General features: G+C 40.1%; 1 protein-coding gene and 1 pseudogene across 1 annotated transcript; one reads left to right on the top strand and one right to left on the bottom strand.

Annotated features, from left to right (window-relative positions):
• The first annotated feature begins 1,618 nt into the window (after positions 1 to 1,618).
• LOC126598456 (calcineurin B-like protein 7) lies at positions 1,619 to 6,340 on the top strand. The gene is made up of 9 exons (XM_050264822.1): positions 1,619 to 2,007; positions 2,089 to 2,171; positions 2,261 to 2,320; positions 2,434 to 2,542; positions 2,644 to 2,696; positions 2,837 to 2,917; positions 2,995 to 3,107; positions 3,219 to 3,233; positions 6,149 to 6,340. Exons 1-9 carry the CDS (start codon positions 1,935 to 1,937, stop codon positions 6,204 to 6,206), a joined length of 645 nt encoding a protein of 214 aa, XP_050120779.1. The 5' UTR covers positions 1,619 to 1,934; the 3' UTR covers positions 6,207 to 6,340.
• On the bottom strand, positions 6,198 to 13,116 carry LOC126599082 (GDSL esterase/lipase At1g71691-like; annotated as a pseudogene).
• Between the last annotated feature and the right edge of the window lie 6,815 nt (positions 13,117 to 19,931).

Genomic DNA, 19,931 nt, shown 5'->3' with positions numbered 1-19,931 from the left:
GAAAACTTTTAGTTATAACGATAAGGACAAAATAAAGGGTAAAGTGAATAGTATCATGATTGACTTTTTAGTGTAAAAATATGGTTTTCTTTAAAGTGAACAATACCGAGAACTTTTCGTTAAAGTTAATTTCTTTTCTTTTTTTAACTAGTGAGCATGCTGTTTTGCCTCCCTTATTTTCTTGAGTATCAGTTTGTGCGGTCAAATGGTAAAGGAAATAAAAGTTATTATTTTTTGAGCAAATGAAAATAAAGGTTATGATGAGGAGGAGGCCAACGATACTTTTTCACCAGTCGAGACCTTTTTATGGCAACGTTTTCAATCCAATCTCGCTTCAGGCTGAATAAAGAATCATCTTCAAATATTCTTGACTTAGTCAAATACTTTTTATTCTCGAACGCCAAACGCATTGAGCTATTATTTGGCTTTTAACCCAAACAGTTCAGCTGAATGGAATTGTTCCACATTAGCTTTATCTCCAATAACCATATTGATTGACATGGTGTTTGCATCGGAGGTCGTGTTTCAGCCCTGTTCGTCATTGAAACATTGCTCTGACAAATCATCTTTTGAGTTAAACTTCGAAGATGTTCTTCTAAGCCAACCAAATTTTTTGTCTCAGCCGAACAAATAGGTGGCCTAACTTCTTCTTCGGCCAAATAAACATTCTTCCTTGGCCGAGGCTTGATTAGAGACGGAGTGAGGATTTTCCACCTGGCCATTTGGTCTAACCATTCTTTAAATGGAATTGAATTGTACCCAAGAACAAAAGGGAATTGATCTGTCTTCGTTAACCCATTGTTCTTGTAGGGTGCCAGGAATTGTCAGGTGAAAACATTGTCCAAAATAGCCGAATTTGGTACACCTCTGCCTTTGCAACAGATTCCAAATTTCGCTAAGATATTATCAATCAATCATTTTATGTTTTTAGGAAAACACTCGAACTGGATACCTAATTTGATATGATTAATTATCGAGAAACTCACATCAATCAGCAGAAACTAATTGTCGACGTTTACGTCCACGTCTCTTAAAATCAGCCTAAGATTTATTGTACAAGGATTGTTTTTCCAAGAGAACTTGTTAAAGAGAAGAACCAGATTCCAAAATTCCAAATCCGAAAACAATGACCATTGCTAGGGAATTTCTTTGTTGGTCTTCAATCAATGCATGTGTAAATGTTTACAAGTTACAAGTTAGAATTTAATTGGTGAGCTCAGATATTTAAGCCCTCACACTATATTTACCCTTCTTTTTTCATATAATATTCCATAAATCCACGCCAATAACGTATGTAACTGTTACAGAATTATTCGTTAATTGTCACATTAGCATCTGCCCATATATTGTCGTCATCATACCATTCGCCAAACACTTGTTTCAACATAAGCCATACAAAATATTTGACTTTCGTCGGTCATCCAGTAACTGTCGTTTATGAGATTTGAATTCAGTCTTTGAAGCATAAGCACAAACGGTAAGTTCTGCTAGTGTTTTGAGAAAACTTCATATGTGAACTTATACATGAGTTGTAACGTGCCACCTCTATAAAAAAAAAAAAAAAAAAAGTTAACAAGATTTGTCACTTGAGTAATTCGAAACATGTTTCTGGCACTAACTCCATATAGTTTTCCATCCCATAAATCAATAGAAACAAAGAGTGAGGGTAAACATGCTTCCTTGCTGGCAAAGTGTGACGCTTATAGGGTTATATAATGTGACCTACCCGTTTCTAAGGCACATTGTATTGTACAACTACAAAACCCTCCCCAACAAGCTCTCACGTTGCAAGCTCATGAACCGTCAGAGAAACGTGCAGAGTCCGCGTTTGCACAGGCTCTCTCGACTCTAGATTTTTTTCAAAACATTTAAGATCATTCTGTACTAATCTCTTCCAACAGAAGACAGTTTTTCGATCACGTAAAGCGTTTAGAATGGGCTGTGTTTGCATGAAGCAGAGACTTGAATGTGAAAACTTAGCAGCAGTTCTTGCTTCTCAAACCTGCTGTAATTAAGCTTCTTCATTTAATTAAACTGACTTGTTAATTGGAATTTACTGTGTACATTTACATTCTTTGTTTTTTGCAGTTAAGGTAAATGAGGTTAAATCTTTGTACGAGTTGTTCAGGAAGTTGAGCAGTTCTATAGTTGATGATGGCCTTATAAGCAAAGTAATAAGCTTCATCTCTTCTATAAGTTAATTTACTCGTTGTAAGATTTTCATCCGGTGATTCAGTATCATTTTACGCGTCGTGTCCAGGAAGAGTTTCAGCTCGGATTGTTCAGGAACAGCAAAACACAAAGTCTGTTTGCAGATAGGGTGAGCTTCGTGGCCTCAGTTTTTCTAAATTCGGAATGCTGATCTTTTACTGCCAGTGAAAACACTCTGTTTGTTTTCGGGACAACTCATATTTGCATTGCTTAACCTAATAGGTCTTCCATATGTTTGACACGAAACGTGATGGGGTGATAGGATTCGAAGAGTTTGTTCGATGTCTGAGCGTGTTCCACCCGGAAGCACCCCAAGCAGAGAAGGCTGCATGTAAGAAACCCTGCAGATTTTGTTCTTTCTTTCTTTCATTTGAATGCATGTGGCAATGAGTATGAAAGATTGCATAAAAAAGTTGGCATATGATTTGGCAGTTGCATATCAGCTATATGATATATGGCAGACAGGCTTCATCGAACGCGAAGAGGTAAACAAAATGATTAAGTTTAATGAAATGATGAAAGCAAACACCTTGAGAAGACATATCAAATCTTACTTCCAAGCATTTAATTGAATTAGTAGATATATACAGATAAAGTACTAATCGTTTGAGGTACGTTATGAAAGGTGAAAGAAATGGTTCTCGCGCTTTTGAAAGAGTCGGACTTGATCCTGTCTGATGACATTGTTGAAGCGATAATTGATAAGGTAAGACATGCAAGATTTAAAAGGCTGCATGTAATCAGTTATCGAATAAGTTCATCTTTTGGTTTGAAACTCTATAGACATTTGAGGAAGCAGACTTAAAGGGAGACGGAAAGATTGATCTCGAAGAGTGGAATGAGCTCGTGAATGGCAATCCGTCCTTATTGAAGAACATGACAATTCCATACCTCAAGTATTTCCACCTTTGCCAATATCTAATTTTCTGTTTCATTACAATTCAAGTAAAACCTTACAACCATCAAAACGCTATGTCGAAGCTGATAGAATTTTTCATTCAATGCAGGGACATCACGACATCTGTTGGTACCACACATAATGGGCCTCAGACTTTGATACATTGGGCCTCATTACCCAGCTCATATGATTATGTAAAAGGAGGAGCCCCTTATTCTATAAAAGGGGACTCCCTCCCCCCCTCACAAAGGGGACTCAGTGAACCCAACAGAGGCCAATACCCTCACAAATACAATCAGTGTGGACGTAGCCCAAACATTGGGGTGAACCACGATAAAATCCTTGTGTTCTTTGTGTTCTTCGTGTTCTTGAGCGTTTGTGCAGATTCACGGTCGGATTTACGTTGTACCAAGACCATCTGGTTTTGTGCATCAACATTTGGCGCCGTCTGTGGGAACCGATACGAAAAGCTGTGTCGGTTCTCTCTCAATTTTTCATCTCACCACCGTGAGACCCTCACAACCTCCACCGTGAATCTGCAGAAAACCAAAACTCACGGACCAATCACATCATCCGCCTCTCTCTCTTTTTTTTCTCTGTCCTCTCTCTCTCTCTCTTCGCTCTGAGAACCCATGGCGGAGCCAGAACCAACTGCCGCGTCGCTGATGGACAAAATCTACAGCCACCACTCCTCGTCTTCGTCCGACTCCGACAATGACAAGAAGGCCAAGCACACTGCCGCCATCAAAACCACTCAAACCTCAGACTTGACCGTTGTTGTTGAGTCACTTGAGAATCTCAATAACCCAGTTCAAACCCTTCTGCAGAAACGAAGATAAAACTCACTGCATGCAAAGACACAAGCTTTAACAAATTCCCACTTCGGAGAGTTCCCAGATCGTGAGAAATGGCAGCTCTCGTTCTCAAGGCTGCGCAGGATGGCTCCGGCGATTTCCGGACTGTGCAGGAGACCATCGACGCCGTCCCTCTCTGCAAAACCCGTCGTACCGTGATTCTCATCGCTTTGGAAATCTGCCGGCAGCCGGTGTGCGTGCCCAAGATGAAGAACTTCATCACGCTCGCTGGCCTGGCTCTGAAGCTCACTGTGCTCACCTGAAACAACACCGTCACCAAGATCGAGCACCACCGTTTCTCTCTCGTCCACCCCTCGTCTAAAGAGAGAGAGAGAGCAAGAAGGTCAGAGAAGATCGCAGAAAACCGTATCAATTATGGCTGCGAGTGCTGTGACGGAGAATGAAGCACTGACCACACAAGCTCCATATGCTCCTGTCATTTTTTAGAGGAGAGTCAGGAGTGACTTGGAAACCAAACTTCTTAAACCATATATGCCCAGAGCATTGGTTGCTCCAGACACAGACCATCCAACGGGAACAGTCAGCCATCAGCACCGTGACATGAGTGCTCTTCAGCAGCGAGCAGCGGGAGCAGCCCATTTCTGTTCCCGTTTCGCCCTCCGACACTCTGACCATGGTTTTCCAGGCAGATGGAACAATGCGGATGCAACCGGATTGGGGGTAGCAAGCTCTAGGGGAAGAAAATGGCTGAAAGAGCCAGGCCTTGCATGCTGTTTATCTTTTGACTCAGTGGGGAAGAAAGTCTCCAACAACATCATTTCCATACCCATCTGTTTTTTTTCCACACTCATGATAATTTTGAAAAAGAAAAGATAAAGGAAGAGCCCTTGTCGGTCAGATCCACCAGATCCACACGTGAAAAAGAGATAAGTCTTCACCTAATTCAATTGTTTTTATTATTTAATATTTATCAAATGGTACTGGTTATTGTGTGATGGTGGAACAATGATGATATCTTTATTTTATTTTTGAATGTTTTCCACTAACTGATGGTGGGTTTACAATAGATGTTGAAAGTGGATGTGGGTTCCCACACCCATGCATTTTAAATTATGTTGAAATTATCAACTCAAATCCAAAAGAACTAATCCACTTTTATAACCTAAAACTATGCTATAACACGCATGGCAAGGTTTTACACTTATAAGAAATATACATATTAAATAATTGTTGTTACCATATTTCTTTTACGTATTTATTATATTTATTCATTATACGCTCATGATTATATTGTCATTTATTGTCAGGAATTATTGAGCAACTAGGTCCACTGATCAACATTGTTGCTGATTAACGAGGTCTACCAACTTATAGACTGATGAGCCACGTGCTTGTGGTGATCTCTTGTCTGACCGGACATCCACTTGCTCGGACATTCACTTATTGGGATACCTATGTGCCTGGACCCAACTCGATGACCCTACAGATAGTCCCAACTCGATGCCCCTACGTATGGCCCCGATTCAAAGACCCGACTTGCGGACCCGATCCGCGGATCCGACACATAGACCCAATATGTGAACCCGACAAGCAGACCCGAGTCATGTCGAGAATCAGCTCATACTGAGTGCATGTTGACATAAAGTAGATACTTGCAATAAGGAATACCACGAGCCGAGCTGCCTCGCCGCGAGCATAGCCTCTAGCCGAGCAGCCTCGCAACAAGCATCGCCTCCAGCCGAGCAGTCTCGTAACGTGTGATACCTTTAGCCGAGTATTGCTTTATGTTGAGCATTACCTTAGGTTGAGTATTGGTTCAAGACATCTAGCCAATTCGGCCCGTACATGAATTGGATTTGAATTCTCCAGCCAAAAGACTCTCTTGACTAAAGACTTGGGGGACTACTGTTGGTACCACACATAATGGGCCTCAGACTTTGATACATTGGGCCTCATTACCCAGCTCATATGATTATGTAAAAGGAGGAGCCCCTTATTCTATAAAAGGGGACTCCCTCCCCCCCTCACAAAGGGGACTCAGTGAACCCAACAGAGGCCAATACCCTCACAAATACAATCAGTGTGGACGTAGCCCAAACATTGGGGTGAACCACGATAAAATCCTTGTGTTCTTTGTGTTCTTCGTGTTCTTGAGCGTTTGTGCAGATTCACGGTCGGATTTACGTTGTACCAAGACCATCTGGTTTTGTGCATCAACAACATCATTTCCTAGTTTCGTGATGAAAACAGACAATGAAGACGACAATAACATCTACCTCTAAATCGGATCCCATTGCATTACCAAAAGGAAAAACATATACAATGCACTTTTAGTAATGTCACTTGTATACTGAATTGTACGATTTAATGTTGTAAGCAGTTGATGCAGAAAGTATAGTACCAAAAATTTCGAGGAGCTTCTCTGTTTGATCTTTGTTTTATAGAGAGTACGGCCATTGCTGCAGCTTCTCCATCGAATCAATAGGAGCTCGATACTACCATATCCCTCAAGTTGATTGGATAGCACATTTTCGTGTGCAGGCCATTCCACACATTATGAGCTAGGATGGCATTGACCGCATCAGTTGGATGGAACTGATCCCACCAGACATGATTAGAAGCATCATTGCATGCCATATCCGGTGATAAACACATAACAAAACCCTTGTGCTCCCCCAACCCACAGCAAGCATCAGTAGTTTCATTGAAACCTGAACAAGATCATAAAATTCACACATCATTAGTATGCAGACTCCCTGCTAAGAATTTTTTCGGTAACTGATAGGAATTAACAAGTTTAGAAAACCTCTCACCGTAACACACAAAGTTCTTTATGATATCCATGGAACCTTCAAACACATCGCAGAAGATGCTGTTGGTAGCGGGAAGCTCTTCACGGAGCTCCTCGATCATATACCTCATCACAAAGTTGAACTCCATTACCATGTTGTTTATCTCCTCAATACATTGTCCATCCTTCACTCCGTACTGAGATAAATAGTGAGGAGCACAGCCTATCGGTGCGAGCCCCATTACTACCACCTTCATCACATTTATGTTGTACAAGTTCTGCACCATCAAAATACACAGAAATCTCTGAGTAATCGGTAAAACTCTGAATTGGGAAACTAATTGAGCGTGATTAGAAAGATCACATTAATTTCCTGCCTCAATGTGGATGCTAAAAACTGATTGAAACCCCAGGGCAAGTACAGAATTTGAGACGAGATCAAATGTAGCTTGCTCCCCCAAACTTATTATAAACTGCTGATAGGTGTCTGTGAACTGCTGAACTTGCTGACTGAAGGAAACATGTTGACCCTGCGGGAAAAAACTACATCAACACTCGAATTAAGAAGCCTTAAATGCTACATTAAACATATTAAATGAAGAGATTATATTAAACATATAAACGCATGATTGGGGGGAAATGAAGTATGCTGCACTACCAATTCTGAGCCGCTGGTGAATATAATTCCTGCATCGGCAGACGCAAAATTCAATCCTTGAATCATCTCTTCCACTCTTCCGTTCTGTCCAAGATAACTTGGTACGAAAGAAGCCCGAGACGGAGTGCTGATAGAAAGAGAAATCCAGAGAGAAAAACACTTATGAGAGAAAATCTTGATAGAAAATTTCATCAGAAAATTCCTTCACGAAATGAAAATTGGTGGACAAAAATCCTTAAATTTTTAGGAAAACCAATGAAAATAGCTTGAAAACTTTGAGTTTTAACAATAATTACAAAATAAAGGGTAAAGTGAATAGTATTAGGATTAACTTTTTAGTGTAAAAATATGATTTTTTGTTAAAGTGAACAATATCAGAGTTTTTCGTTAAATTCCCTAAATTTTTAGATGTCTTCCATTTGGGGTTCCAAGAAAATCAAAAATGTTGTGATTGGCTCATAGTTTGAGTTGGCAACAATTTTGATAGTTTAGCTTTATGTGCTACAAGGAAATGGCTGTAGCAAAGTGTTGTCTTTGTGTTTGTTTGCACGTAAATATGTATGCTTTCTATGCATGAAAAAGGTCTACTTTATGTTTTCATTTGCATTCTTCACGTGAAGGTGGCGTGTGGAATGATAAAGGAAAAGCAAGGTTTGCTTTTTACTTTGGAGACATAATCATCATGGAAGCCGTAATAGCTGGGGGATGAAAATGATGGCTTTTATTTAAATGCAAGGAATTGCTTGCATTGGATATAAAAGGAATGCTTTCCGAGTGTGAAAAAAAAGTAGGAGTGCATCCGGAAAACACAGAGGGAAAAGAAAATAGAGTGAGAGTGAGAAACTCTTGGGGAGAGTGAGGCTCTTGGAAAAATTCTGTGAGTGTAAAAGAGATTGGGGTTTGGGTTATGTCAATTTAACTCATGTATATTTTATACTAGTTATTCTCATAGTGAAGAGCAATATCTCTCCGGGGACGTAGGCAGGTTTTTGCCGAACCTCGTAATTCTCTTGGTGTCTTTATTTCTTGTATTTTAAATTGTTCAACTGTGAGTTTATAAGTTGGTGAGATAACAGGCTAAAGTACAACAATTGGTATCAGAGCTTTGTTGGAAGCTTTGGTTCATCGAAGGTCCAGATTTGTTATTCACCATGATGACTACAAACATGTCATTTTCAGTTGAGAAGTTTAATGGGAAAGGCAGTTTTACTCTTTGGCAGATGAGAGTAAAGGATGTCTTGACTCAACAAGGCTTGGCTAGAGCTTTGAAGGGAAAAGATGGGAAGCCTCAAGAAATGACAGATGACCAGTGGGAGGAGCTGGAGGCGCGTTGTGTTAGCACGATTCGACACTGTATAGCTGATAACATTATCAATAATGTTATGGATGAAGATTATGTGCCTGCACTTTGGGAGAAGTTGGAAAAACTCTATATTGCTAAGAGTTTGACCAACAAGTTACATCTGAAGCGGAAGCTGTACAAGCTGAAGATGGATGAAGGTGGGAATCTCATGGACCACATGAATGTGTTCAACGGATACTTGGATCAATTGAGGAAAGTTGATGTCAAGGTTGAGGAAGAAGATAAAGCCCTCTTACTTCTTACCTCATTCCCAGATTCGTATGAGAATCTTGTGACAACTTTACTGCATGGAAAAGATACAGTAAGTTTGGAGCAGGTGCAGGCTTCTTTGGTGTCTTATGATACTCAAAAGAAGAAGACCATTGTTGATGATGGGTACGACACTGCATTAGCTGTTCAAGGTGGGAATGGTGGAAGAAAAATGAAATGAGGCTTTGAGAGAGACAGTAGGTCCAAATCAAGCTCCGGAGGTAAGGGTCTACAATGCTACGCCTGTAAAGAATTCGGGCATAAAAAGATAAATTGTCCTTTGAGAAAAAGAAAGGATGATCTTGGTCCGAGTAGTAGCAATTTTGTGGCAGAAGACTTCGAGTATGCCCTCTAGGTACTCGAAGCAACACTTCTCTTGGTGATGTTTAGTCTCGAGTGTTGCAAGGGATTTGCAGCAGGTGGAGCTATGGGATTCACAGGTGATGAGATGGTCCTGAAGGAAGAGAAGTGTGGGGAATTTTGTCTGGCTCGATGGGTTGTTGCTGAAAACGGGTGCACTGACGAGCTTCCAAGTTGCAGACAATAAAGAGTGGAAAATCCTACAGGAGGAGACGAGGATGTGTCGAGATCCTGTCTGAAGCTAAATGGTGTTTTTTAGCTTGCAGCAGCTGCACATGCATTGGCAGTGACTGAATCGGAACAGGACCAACGAGGTTGATTCAGGGTGTGTATGCTGATACGTAAGGCCAATGAGCTTTGGTGATGGGTGCAAGGATTTTTGCATGGTGTATTCGCCAAGGTGGAGATTGTTGTGATTGGCTCATAGTTTGAGTTGGCAACAATTTTGATAGTTTAGCTTTATGTGCTACAAGGAAATGGCTGTAGCAAAGTGTTGTCTTTGTGTTTGTTTGCACGTAAATATGTATGCTTTCTATGCATGAAAAATGTCTACTTTATGTTTTCATTTGCATTCTTCACGTGAAGGTGGCGTGTGGAATGATAAAGGAAAAGCAAGGTTTGCTTTTTACTTTGGAGACATAATCATCATGGAAGCCGTAATAGCTGGGGGATGAAAATGATGGCTTTTATTTAAATGCAAGGAATTGCTTGCATTGGATATAAAAGGAATGCTTTCCGAGTGTGAAAAAAAAGTAGGAGTGCATCCGGAAAACACAGAGGGAAAAGAAAATAGAGTGAGAGTGAGAAACTCTTGGGGAGAGTGAGGCTCTTGGAAAAATTCTGTGAGTGTAAAAGAGATTGGGGTTTGGGTTATGTCAATTTAACTCATGTATATTTTGTACTAGTTATTCTCATAGTGAAGAGCAATATCTCTCCGGGGACGTAGGCAGGTTTTTGCCGAACCTCGTAATTCTCTTGGTGTCTTTATTTCTTGTATTTTAAATTGTTCAAATGTGAGTTTATAAGTTGGTGAGATAACAGGCTAAAGTACAACAATTGGTATCAGAGTTTTGTTGGAAGCTTTGGTTCATCGAAGGTCCAGATTTGTTATTCACCATGATGACTACAAACATGTCATTTTCAGTTGAGAAGTTTAATGGGAAAGGCAGTTTTACTCTTTGGCAGATGAGAGTAAAGGATGTCTTGACTCAACAAGGCTTGGCTAGAGCTTTGAAGGGAAAAGATGGGAAGTCTCAAGAAATGACAGATGACCAGTGGGAGGAGCTGGAGGCGCGTTGTGTTAGCACGATTCGACACTGTATAACTGATAACATTATCAATAATGTTATGGATGAAGATTATGTGCCTGCACTTTGGGAGAAGTTGGAAAAACTCTATATTGCTAAGAGTTTGACCAACAAGTTACATCTGAAGCGGAAGCTGTACAAGCTGAAGATGGATGAAGGTGGGAATCTCATGGACCACATGAATGTGTTCAACGGATACTTGGATCAATTGAGGAAAGTTAATGTCAAGGTTGAGGAAGAAGATAAAGCCCTCTTACTTCTTACCTCATTCCCAGATTCGTATGAGAATCTTGTGACAACTTTACTGCATGGAAAAGATACAGTAAGTTTGGAGCAGGTGCAGGCTTCTTTGGTGTCTTATGATACTCAAAAGAAGAAGACCATTGTTGATGATGGGTACGAGACTGCATTAGCTGTTCAAGGTGGGAATGGTGGAAGAAAAATGAAAGGAGGCTTTGAGAGAGACAGTAGGTCCAAATCAAGCTCTGGAGGTAAGGGTCTACAATGCTACGCCTGTAAAGAATTCGGGCATAAAAAGATAAATTGTCCTTTGAGAAAAAGAAAGGATGATCTTGGTCCGAGTAGTAGCAATTTTGTGGCAGAAGACTTCGAGTATGCCCTCTAGGTACTCGAAGCAACACTTCTCTTGGTGATGTTTAGTCTCGAGTGTTGCAAGGGATTTGCAGCAGGTGGAGCTATGGGATTCACAGGTGATGAGATGGTCCTGAAGGAAGAGAAGTGTGGGGAATTTTGTCTGGCTCGATGGGTTATTGCTGAAAACGGGTGCACTGACGAGTTTCCAAGTTGCAGACAATAAATAGGGGAAAATCCTACAGGAGGAGACGAGGATGTGTCGAGATCCTGTCTGAAGCTAAATGGTGTTTTTTAGCTTGCAGCAGCTGCACATGCATTGGCAGTGACTGAATCGGAACAGGACCAACGAGGTTGATTCAGGGTGTGTATGCTGATACGTAAGGCCAATGAGCTTTGGTGATGGGTGCAAGGATTTTTGCATGGTGTATTCGCCAAGGTGGAGATTGTTGTGATTGGCTCATAGTTTGAGTTGGCAACAATTTTGATAGTTTAGCTTTATGTGCTACAAGGAAATGGCTGTAGCAAAGTGTTGTCTTTGTGTTTGTTTGCACGTAAATATGTATGCTTTCTATGCATGAAAAAGGTCTACTTTATGTTTTCATTTGCATTCTTCACGTGAAGGTGGCGTGTGGAATGATAAAGGAAAAGCAAGGTTTGCTTTTTACTTTGGAGACATAATCATCATGGAAGCCGTAATAGCTGGGGGATGAAAATGATGGCTTTTATTTAAATGCAAGGAATTGCTTGCATTGGATATAAAAGGAATGCTTTCCGAGTGTGAAAAAAAAGTAGGAGTGCATCCGGAAAACACAGAGGGAAAAGAAAATAGAGTGAGAGTGAGAAACTCTTGGGGAGAGTGAGGCTCTTGGAAAAATTCTGTGAGTGTAAAAGAGATTGGGGTTTGGGTTATGTCAATTTAACTCATGTATATTTTGTACTAGTTATTCTCATAGTGAAGAGCAATATCTCTCCGGGGACGTAGGCAGATTTTTGCCGAACCTCGTAATTCTCTTGGTGTCTTTATTTCTTGTATTTTAAATTGTTCAACTGTGAGTTTATAAGTTGGTGAGATAACAGGCTAAAGTACAACAAAAAACTCCTCGCAGCCTCTGCATTTCTTAGAAGAAAAATACAATGAAATGAATCAAGAATTTAGAAAGAAAAAAAATAGATGAAAAAAACTAGAATTTAAGCAAGAAAATGGTTAAAGAAGCAACATTACCATGATAATCGACAGGGATTCTGCCATTGCAGAACCTCCCGGCGGGTTGGTGGGTATCGAAGTCTCGCCCGTAGGGGAGGTGGTCGGCACGGGCGAAGGTTCCGAGGAAGTTGTTGGTGCCACAGTGAGTCTCCGATGACAAAAAGCGCCGGGACGACGGGAGTCGTTGGGTTTGACTCGATTGAGGCTGTTGTTAAGGATAGTAATCCAATGGTAGAATATGAAGACACTTGTCAAAAGATTAGAAAGGTTGTTAGAGAGGTTGTTAGAGTTAGTTAGCAGTTTCATATAGTATATAGTCTTGATATTGTAAGATTGATGTAAAGGAAAAACATTACAAATGAAAGTATCAACTTCTCTCTCTAAATCTCTATCTCTCTCTTTCTAAATATCTCTCTCTCTCTTTCTCTTTCTCTCTTTCTCTCGTACTGCATATTCTTCTGCTATTACAGTGTAGTTTACATGGTATCTTCGCCGAAGTAGCTAATCGTTCGGTTGAAGTTCTTTGATCTTGGACTGCTTCCGCTCATCATTTCTGATCTTTGTGTGCTCTGTTTGATTTTCTGGGGCTCGTCATCTTCTACATTTCACTGTTCTTGGCGTTGGTCTTTTGTGCACACCAAGTGTTCGATACAAGTTCTCACTCATAGTTCTTGAACAAGTTTTCTAATTTCTTGCACCAATGGTTACTGCTTCCCAATTACAGATTCTCCAGTCGCCAATTACTTCTCTCATCTCTACTGTTTCTACGTCTGTGACAGTAAAGCTTGATGAGACAAACTACTTGGTTTGGCATTTTCAGATGCAGCTTCTTCTCGAAGGGCATGGTATTTTGGGTTTTGTGGATGGATCTACCCCATGTCCTATTCGATTTACAAGGCCTACCTCTAGTGGGTCTGAGGAAGATTCTCAAGGAACTCTGTCTCACACAGAATCTGATGACTACAAGATTTGGAAGTTGCATGATCGTGCCTTAATGCAGTTGATCACTGCGACTCTTTCGCCATCTGCTATTTCTTGTGTGATCGGTAGCATTAGTGCTCAGGATATCTGGACAAGACTCAAGGAACAATTCTCGACGGTGACAAGAACCAGTATCTTTCAAATGAAGTCAGAATTGCAGAATGTCAAAAAGGGTAATGATTCTATTTCTTTGTATTTGCAAAGAATCAAGGAGGCTAGGGACTATCTTTCTGCAGCTGGGGTTAAATTTGATGATGATGATATAGTCATTCTTACGCTTAATGGCTTATCATCGGAGTATAATACCATTCGATCCATCATTCGAGGACGGGAACATGTTATTTCTATTAAAGATTTGAGATCTCAATTGCTTGCTGAAGAAGCAATGATTGAGAGTGTTTCTGCCACTCCTTTTCTTATTGCAATGACTGCTGAAAATAGTAGTTCTCAGGCACGGTTCAATGGGAAATTTGGGCAAAATTCTTCTTCTATTAATCAAAGTGCTGAAGGCTCCTATGGTAATCAATATGGTTCCCAGTATAAACCATTCTACAACAAGGCTAAAGGGAAAGGGAAGTTCCAGTATGGTTCCAAATTTGGGAACACCAAGCCTTTTTATCCAAATTCGGCTCGTGGGATTCTTGGTAATTCACCAAATCAAGGTGCTTCTGACATTGTTGTCAGATATGTGGCAAGTATGGTCATCTTGCTGATACATGTCGATTTCGGAATACTGACTGTGCAATAGCTGAAGGGTGTCAAATATGTGGTCGAAAGAACCACAGTGCTCAATTTTGTCATTTCAGGAATGCCAATACTAACTCTCCTTCTGGATCAATGACTGCTATGCATGTCAATGCATCTGCTCCTCCGATGGATTCCAATTTTTCTCAGCAAGTTTGGCTTACGGATTCGGGTGCGACAAACCACATGACTGCAGATTTGAAGAACTTGTCATTGGCAACCCCTTTTCCTTCCACTGAGATGATTCAAACTGCTAGTGGTGAAGGTTTGCACGTCTCTCATAAGGGATCTTCAATATTGCAGACTCCATTTCATAATCTCAAGTTAAATTCAGTTTTATATGTGCCCCGAATCTCTCAGAATTTACTCTCTGTGCATAAAATCTGTCTTGACAATAACTGCTGGCTGATATTTGATGCTTGGTGTTTTTGGATTCAGGACAAAGCCACAGGGAGAATATTGTTCAAAGGTCTCTGCAATGATGGATTGTATCCTATTCCCTTCACATCCTCTGCTTCTCATACACCAAAAGCCTTCTCTGCTGCTGCTTATATTGGCAAACCAGTTACCTCTAGTCTATGGCACCATAGTTTAGGCCACCCTTCCAACAAAGTTGTGTCACTCATGCTTAAGAAATCCAATGTATCTAGTATTTCTGATTCCATACCTGTGCTGTGTTCAAGTTGTATTCAGGGCAAAATTAGTAAGCTACCTTTTGATTCAGTCACATCCAAATCTGTCCAACCTTTTGATATTGTACACAGTGATGTATGGGGCCCTGCTCCATGTCTGTCTATAGAAGGTTTTAAGTACTATGTTACCTTCATAGATCAATGTACTCGATTTTGTTGGATTTTTCCCCTTGTCAATAAAGCTGATGTTTGTCCTACATTTCTTACATTCTATCAGTTTGTACTTACTCATTTCTCAGTGTCTATTAAAACACTTCAGAGTGATGGAGGGGGTGAGTATATAGGGCGCCAGTTACAAACTTTTCTTGCTGCCAAAGGCATTAGTCATCATTTATCTTGTCCATACACACCAGAACAAAATGGGTTGGCCGAGAGGAAACATCGTCACATTATTGAAACTACAATTACCTTACTTCAAACATCTCACCTACCTGCACCATTTTGGTCTTATGCCAGTCAAACATCAGTCTATCTTATTAATCGGATGCCATCTCAAACACTGAATCAGAAATCACCTTTTGAAATGTTATATGGTTCTGTCCCTGATGTCAGTCACCTTAAAGTCTTTGGTTGCTCTTGTTATCCCCTCTTACGACCTTTAACCACCACAAAGTTACAACCTAGAACAATTAAGTGCATTTTTCTGGGATATGCATCAAAGTACAAGGGCTATATTTGTTATGAAGCTAATAAACAGAAAGTTTATATTTCTAGGCATGTTTTGTTTGATGAATCTGAATTTCCCTATTCCGGTTTTGCTTCAACACATGCACCATGTCTCCATACATCGCAAGTGTTCCAACCAAGTATCCAACCATCAGTCCCAAATCTTCATAATGTCCTTGTCTCACCTCCTATTACACCATCACCATTGTCCAGTGATTCTCCTATCCATCCATCAATCCATCAATCCATCAATGCAAGTGATCAATCTTTCTCTCCACATGTCCCTGTGGCTCCTGAGGTTCCAATTGAGAATTCTGTGGTTTCTGAGTTTCAACCTGAAAGTATTCAAGCAGTGTTATCTGTTCCTCCATTCAATTTGCATCCAATGCAAACTAGATCCAAGAATGGTATTTTCAAAAAGAAGGCATTTCTTACTACAGTTCAGGACAATGGGACTGTGGATCTCTCTCTTATTGAACCTGTAACATACAAGTCGGCATTGAAGTGTAAGGTTTGGGTTGATGCCATGAAAGAAGAATTAGATGCCCTTCATTCTCAGTCTACATGGAGTTTAGTCCCTCTCCCTGCACAGAAAAACCTTGTTGGTTGTAAATGGGTGTTTAAAATTAAAAGGAATGTTGATGGGTCTATAGGGAGATATAAGGCTCGATTGGTGGCTAAAGGATTCAATCAAGAGGAAGGCATTGATTATGGGGAAACCTTCAGTCCGGTTGTTAAGCCAACAACTGTGAGGCTTGTGTTGGCTATGGCAGCTCATTTTGCGTGGCCTTTGCGACAACTTGATGTTAAGAATGCATTTCTGCATGGAGTATTGCAGGAAGAAGTGTACATGTCCCAACCTCCAGGTTTTGGTGATCTTCATCATTCTGATTTTGTTTGCAAACTGCACAAGTCTTTATATGGTCTAAAACAGGCCCCTCGAGCCTGGAATGACAGATTTACAAGCTTTCTCCCCTCACTTGGTTTTACAACAACTCCTGCAGATCCATCCTTATTTGTGAAGCACTTTGGTTCTAATGTTGTGATATTGCTTCTTTATGTGGATGACATCATTCTCACTGGTAATGATCCAAGTTTGATACATGATGTGATTGTTGCTTTGACAAAGGAGTTTGATATAAAAGATTTAGGTCCCCTGCATTTCTTTTTGGGCATTCAGGTTCTTTCCCAAGCAGATGGTTTGGTATTATCACAGGCTAAGTATGTTAAGGATCTCCTCATAAAGACTGAAATGCTTGATTCCAAGCCGTGTTCAACCCCTTGTCTGCCTTATAACCGTTTAGTTCTTGATGATGGAAAGCCTTATAACAATCCAGCGCTTTATCGTAGTGTGGTTGGTGCTTTGCAGTATCTGACTTTTACTCAGCCAGATATCGCCTTTGCCGTGCACCAAGTATGCCAGTTCATGCAATCTCCTATGGAATCCCATTTTAGTGCAGTCAAGAGGATACTAAGATATCTCAAAGGTACTGTCTCTTTGGGTATTCGGTATATTCGAGGAGGGTTGGAAGTTAATTCAGACACTGTCAGAGCATTTTCTGATGCTGATTGGGCCGGAGACCCTAATGATCGACGGTCTACTACTGGTTTTGTCGTGTTTTTGGGTTCTAATCCGATTTCCTGGTCCTCTAAGAAGCAACAAACAGTCTCCCGGTCATCAACTGAGGCCGAGTATCGTGCACTTGCTGCTACAGCAGCTGAACTGGATTGGATTAAGCAATTACTGACCTTTGTGCATCTTACTATTCCTACTTCACCAGTTTTGTTTTGTGATAATATGTCAGCAATTGCATTAACGTCAAATCCGGTTCTACATCAACGCACAAAGCACATTGAGGTTGATATTCATTTTGTTCGCGAACGAGTTGCAAAGAAGCAGTTGCTTGTTCAGTTTGTGTCTTCCAGTGAGCAATATGCAGACATACTGACCAAGGGATTATCTGCTCCTCTCTTTCAGACTCATTGTCGCAATCTCAGTTTGGATTCTACCTCTCCTGAGCTTGAGGGGGGATGTTAAGGATAGTAATCCAATGGTAGAATATGAAGACACTTGTCAAAAGATTAGAAAGGTTGTTAGAGAGGTTGTTAGAGTTAGTTAGCAGTTTCATATAGTATATAGTCTTGATATTGTAAGATTGATGTAAAGGAAAAACATTACAAATGAAAGTATCAACTTCTCTCTCTAAATCTCTATCTCTCTCTTTCTAAATCTCTCTCTCTCTCTTTCTCTTTCTCTCTTTCTCTCGTACTGCATATTCTTCTGCTATTACAGTGTAGTTTACAGCTGTTGGGGTCGGAGGGAATGAAGAAGAAGAAGGTGAGAGAGTGGGTCCCATTGAATTGATGAGCTCTTGGGGATACGGAGGATAACACGGTTGTGTAGCGGCGGTGGAGAAGAGAACGCAGAGCAAAGCAACAAGAAGCTTGATCGCCATGGTTGTTGGTCGTTTGGACTGATTGATAGAGGAAGAATATGGGGTTTTGGCGGGTAAAAGGAGGGGGGGCAGTTACGGACTGCAAATTGCAATCTTGGCATTGGAGTTGAAAGCCACGGGCTCGTAAAATTTCATCACTGGCCCAAATATTTTTGTGGGCTTTTATCTTAGTACAATTCAATCAAATTTCGTAAATGACAAATTTAATATTAATATTTAATCTTCTGGCTCTCTTATTATGAATATATACTTTTGTATAAAAAATAACAAGTCATTTTCTTAACGTGAATTGGCCCAAATATTCATATCTTCTAGTATATGTAGCCCTGCTAAAAAATTTCATGTCAAGCGCATTTGCTTTTTGTCCTTGTCTCATTTTGTTATCATGAGCAGAAGGATGTGTATCAGTCTTGCTATCTATCAATGATTAAATTTATGATATCCACACTTTAAGCCAAGAACTTAACAATGTCTTAATATATTTCCGGGTGATGTTATTTGAAAACACAAAACAGACATTTTTTACACGCTTTATAATACAAATAGAGACAATATACAATAGTATGACCCACCTCTTATATAGTGTGTCAATAAGTATGTCAATATTTCGTGATCAAATAATTTTATTGTACTATTTTGTAAGGCTTAAGAGCAAGTTCACCCCTAAGGACTTTGCACCAGCACCTAGCATATTTATCCACTCAAGTGAACAGTAATAGACTGGAGTGAACAGTAATAGGCCAAGGCATCTCCACCCCTAAAAAAATACGTTGGCACCCAACGCATTTATTTGGTGTGTTTTTTTTTTTTAAGTTTATTTCGGATAAGATTTTTAACCAATTTCGGATAAAATTTCAAATAAACTTAAAAAAAAATACACACTAAAATAAAATTACATACTCATCAAATAAGCTTAAAAAAAAACACACTAAAATAAAATTACATAAACTCATCAAATAAATTAAGGATGAGCTTTTTGGTATTTTTTTTTCACACAAAAAGTATATGAAAGCTTTGGTAGAAGGTGTAGAAAATATTGAAATGTGGTGTAAGGTGGAAGATGAGGGTTAGGTATTTATAGAAAAAATAATAACTTTTTTAAAATTTTACTGTATTTTTTTTTTTAAATTCTGTATTTTTTTATATTTTTAATGTAATTAATTAATCTGGACCGTTGGATTTGAAAAATATTCAAATCCAAGAGCCCAGGATCGGCCACGTGGCCAACGCCAGCAAATGGCCCAGCTTCTTGGTCAGTCTGTTTTGTGCTGGCCCAGAGACCAGCTTGGGCTGGGTGCCAGGCTGTTTTGTGAACTAGATTGAATGGACAAAGTTCCAGCCTGTTTTTTGTGCTGAGTGCTGGCCTAATCAACCATCGGTGGACTTGCTCTAAAGAATTAATCAAGTCCTAAACTTATCATCATCTCATGAGTCGTGAGCATTGAAAGAACCATGTGTTCCCAAATTAAGGCTTCAAGAAATGCCGCTTTTCTCCGACAAACTCGCGTCAAAGCGCGGTAAGAAGATGTGGTTGCTGATCGAGGCGATGTCAACACGTGTCCAACGGCAGCCGACCATAACGGTATTCCAATTTCCACCAACGGCCACTTCAGGAGGAGCGTCTCCCTTTCTGAGAAAGTCGGTCCCTCGCTTTCGCGCTAGTTTCCAGTGAGTAGGACTATCATGCAGTCGTCCTCATAAGCCTTCCCATGAGGTCTCCTCTTCTACCGTTGTATATCAACAGTTTCGTTCAAAACAAAATGACTTTTTTTTTTTTTTTGAAGAAAAAATTATTATTAAATAGCCCTTAACAATGAACGAGGCAATCTATTTATAACTCAAGCGGTTAAAATCATTTGTCTTACTTTCAAGGTCCGTATTTCAGTGCTCGACTCTTTCGATATCAATTAGGTGAGGAGGTTGATCATGGTGCTGCAATGAT

Source organism: Malus sylvestris, chromosome 14, assembly GCF_916048215.2.
Source record: "Malus sylvestris chromosome 14, drMalSylv7.2, whole genome shotgun sequence".
In the NCBI taxonomy this organism is placed as follows: domain Eukaryota; kingdom Viridiplantae; phylum Streptophyta; class Magnoliopsida; order Rosales; family Rosaceae; genus Malus; species Malus sylvestris.
Note: the sequence above shows the minus strand (reverse complement) of the source record. Positions and strands in the feature narration are given on the sequence as shown.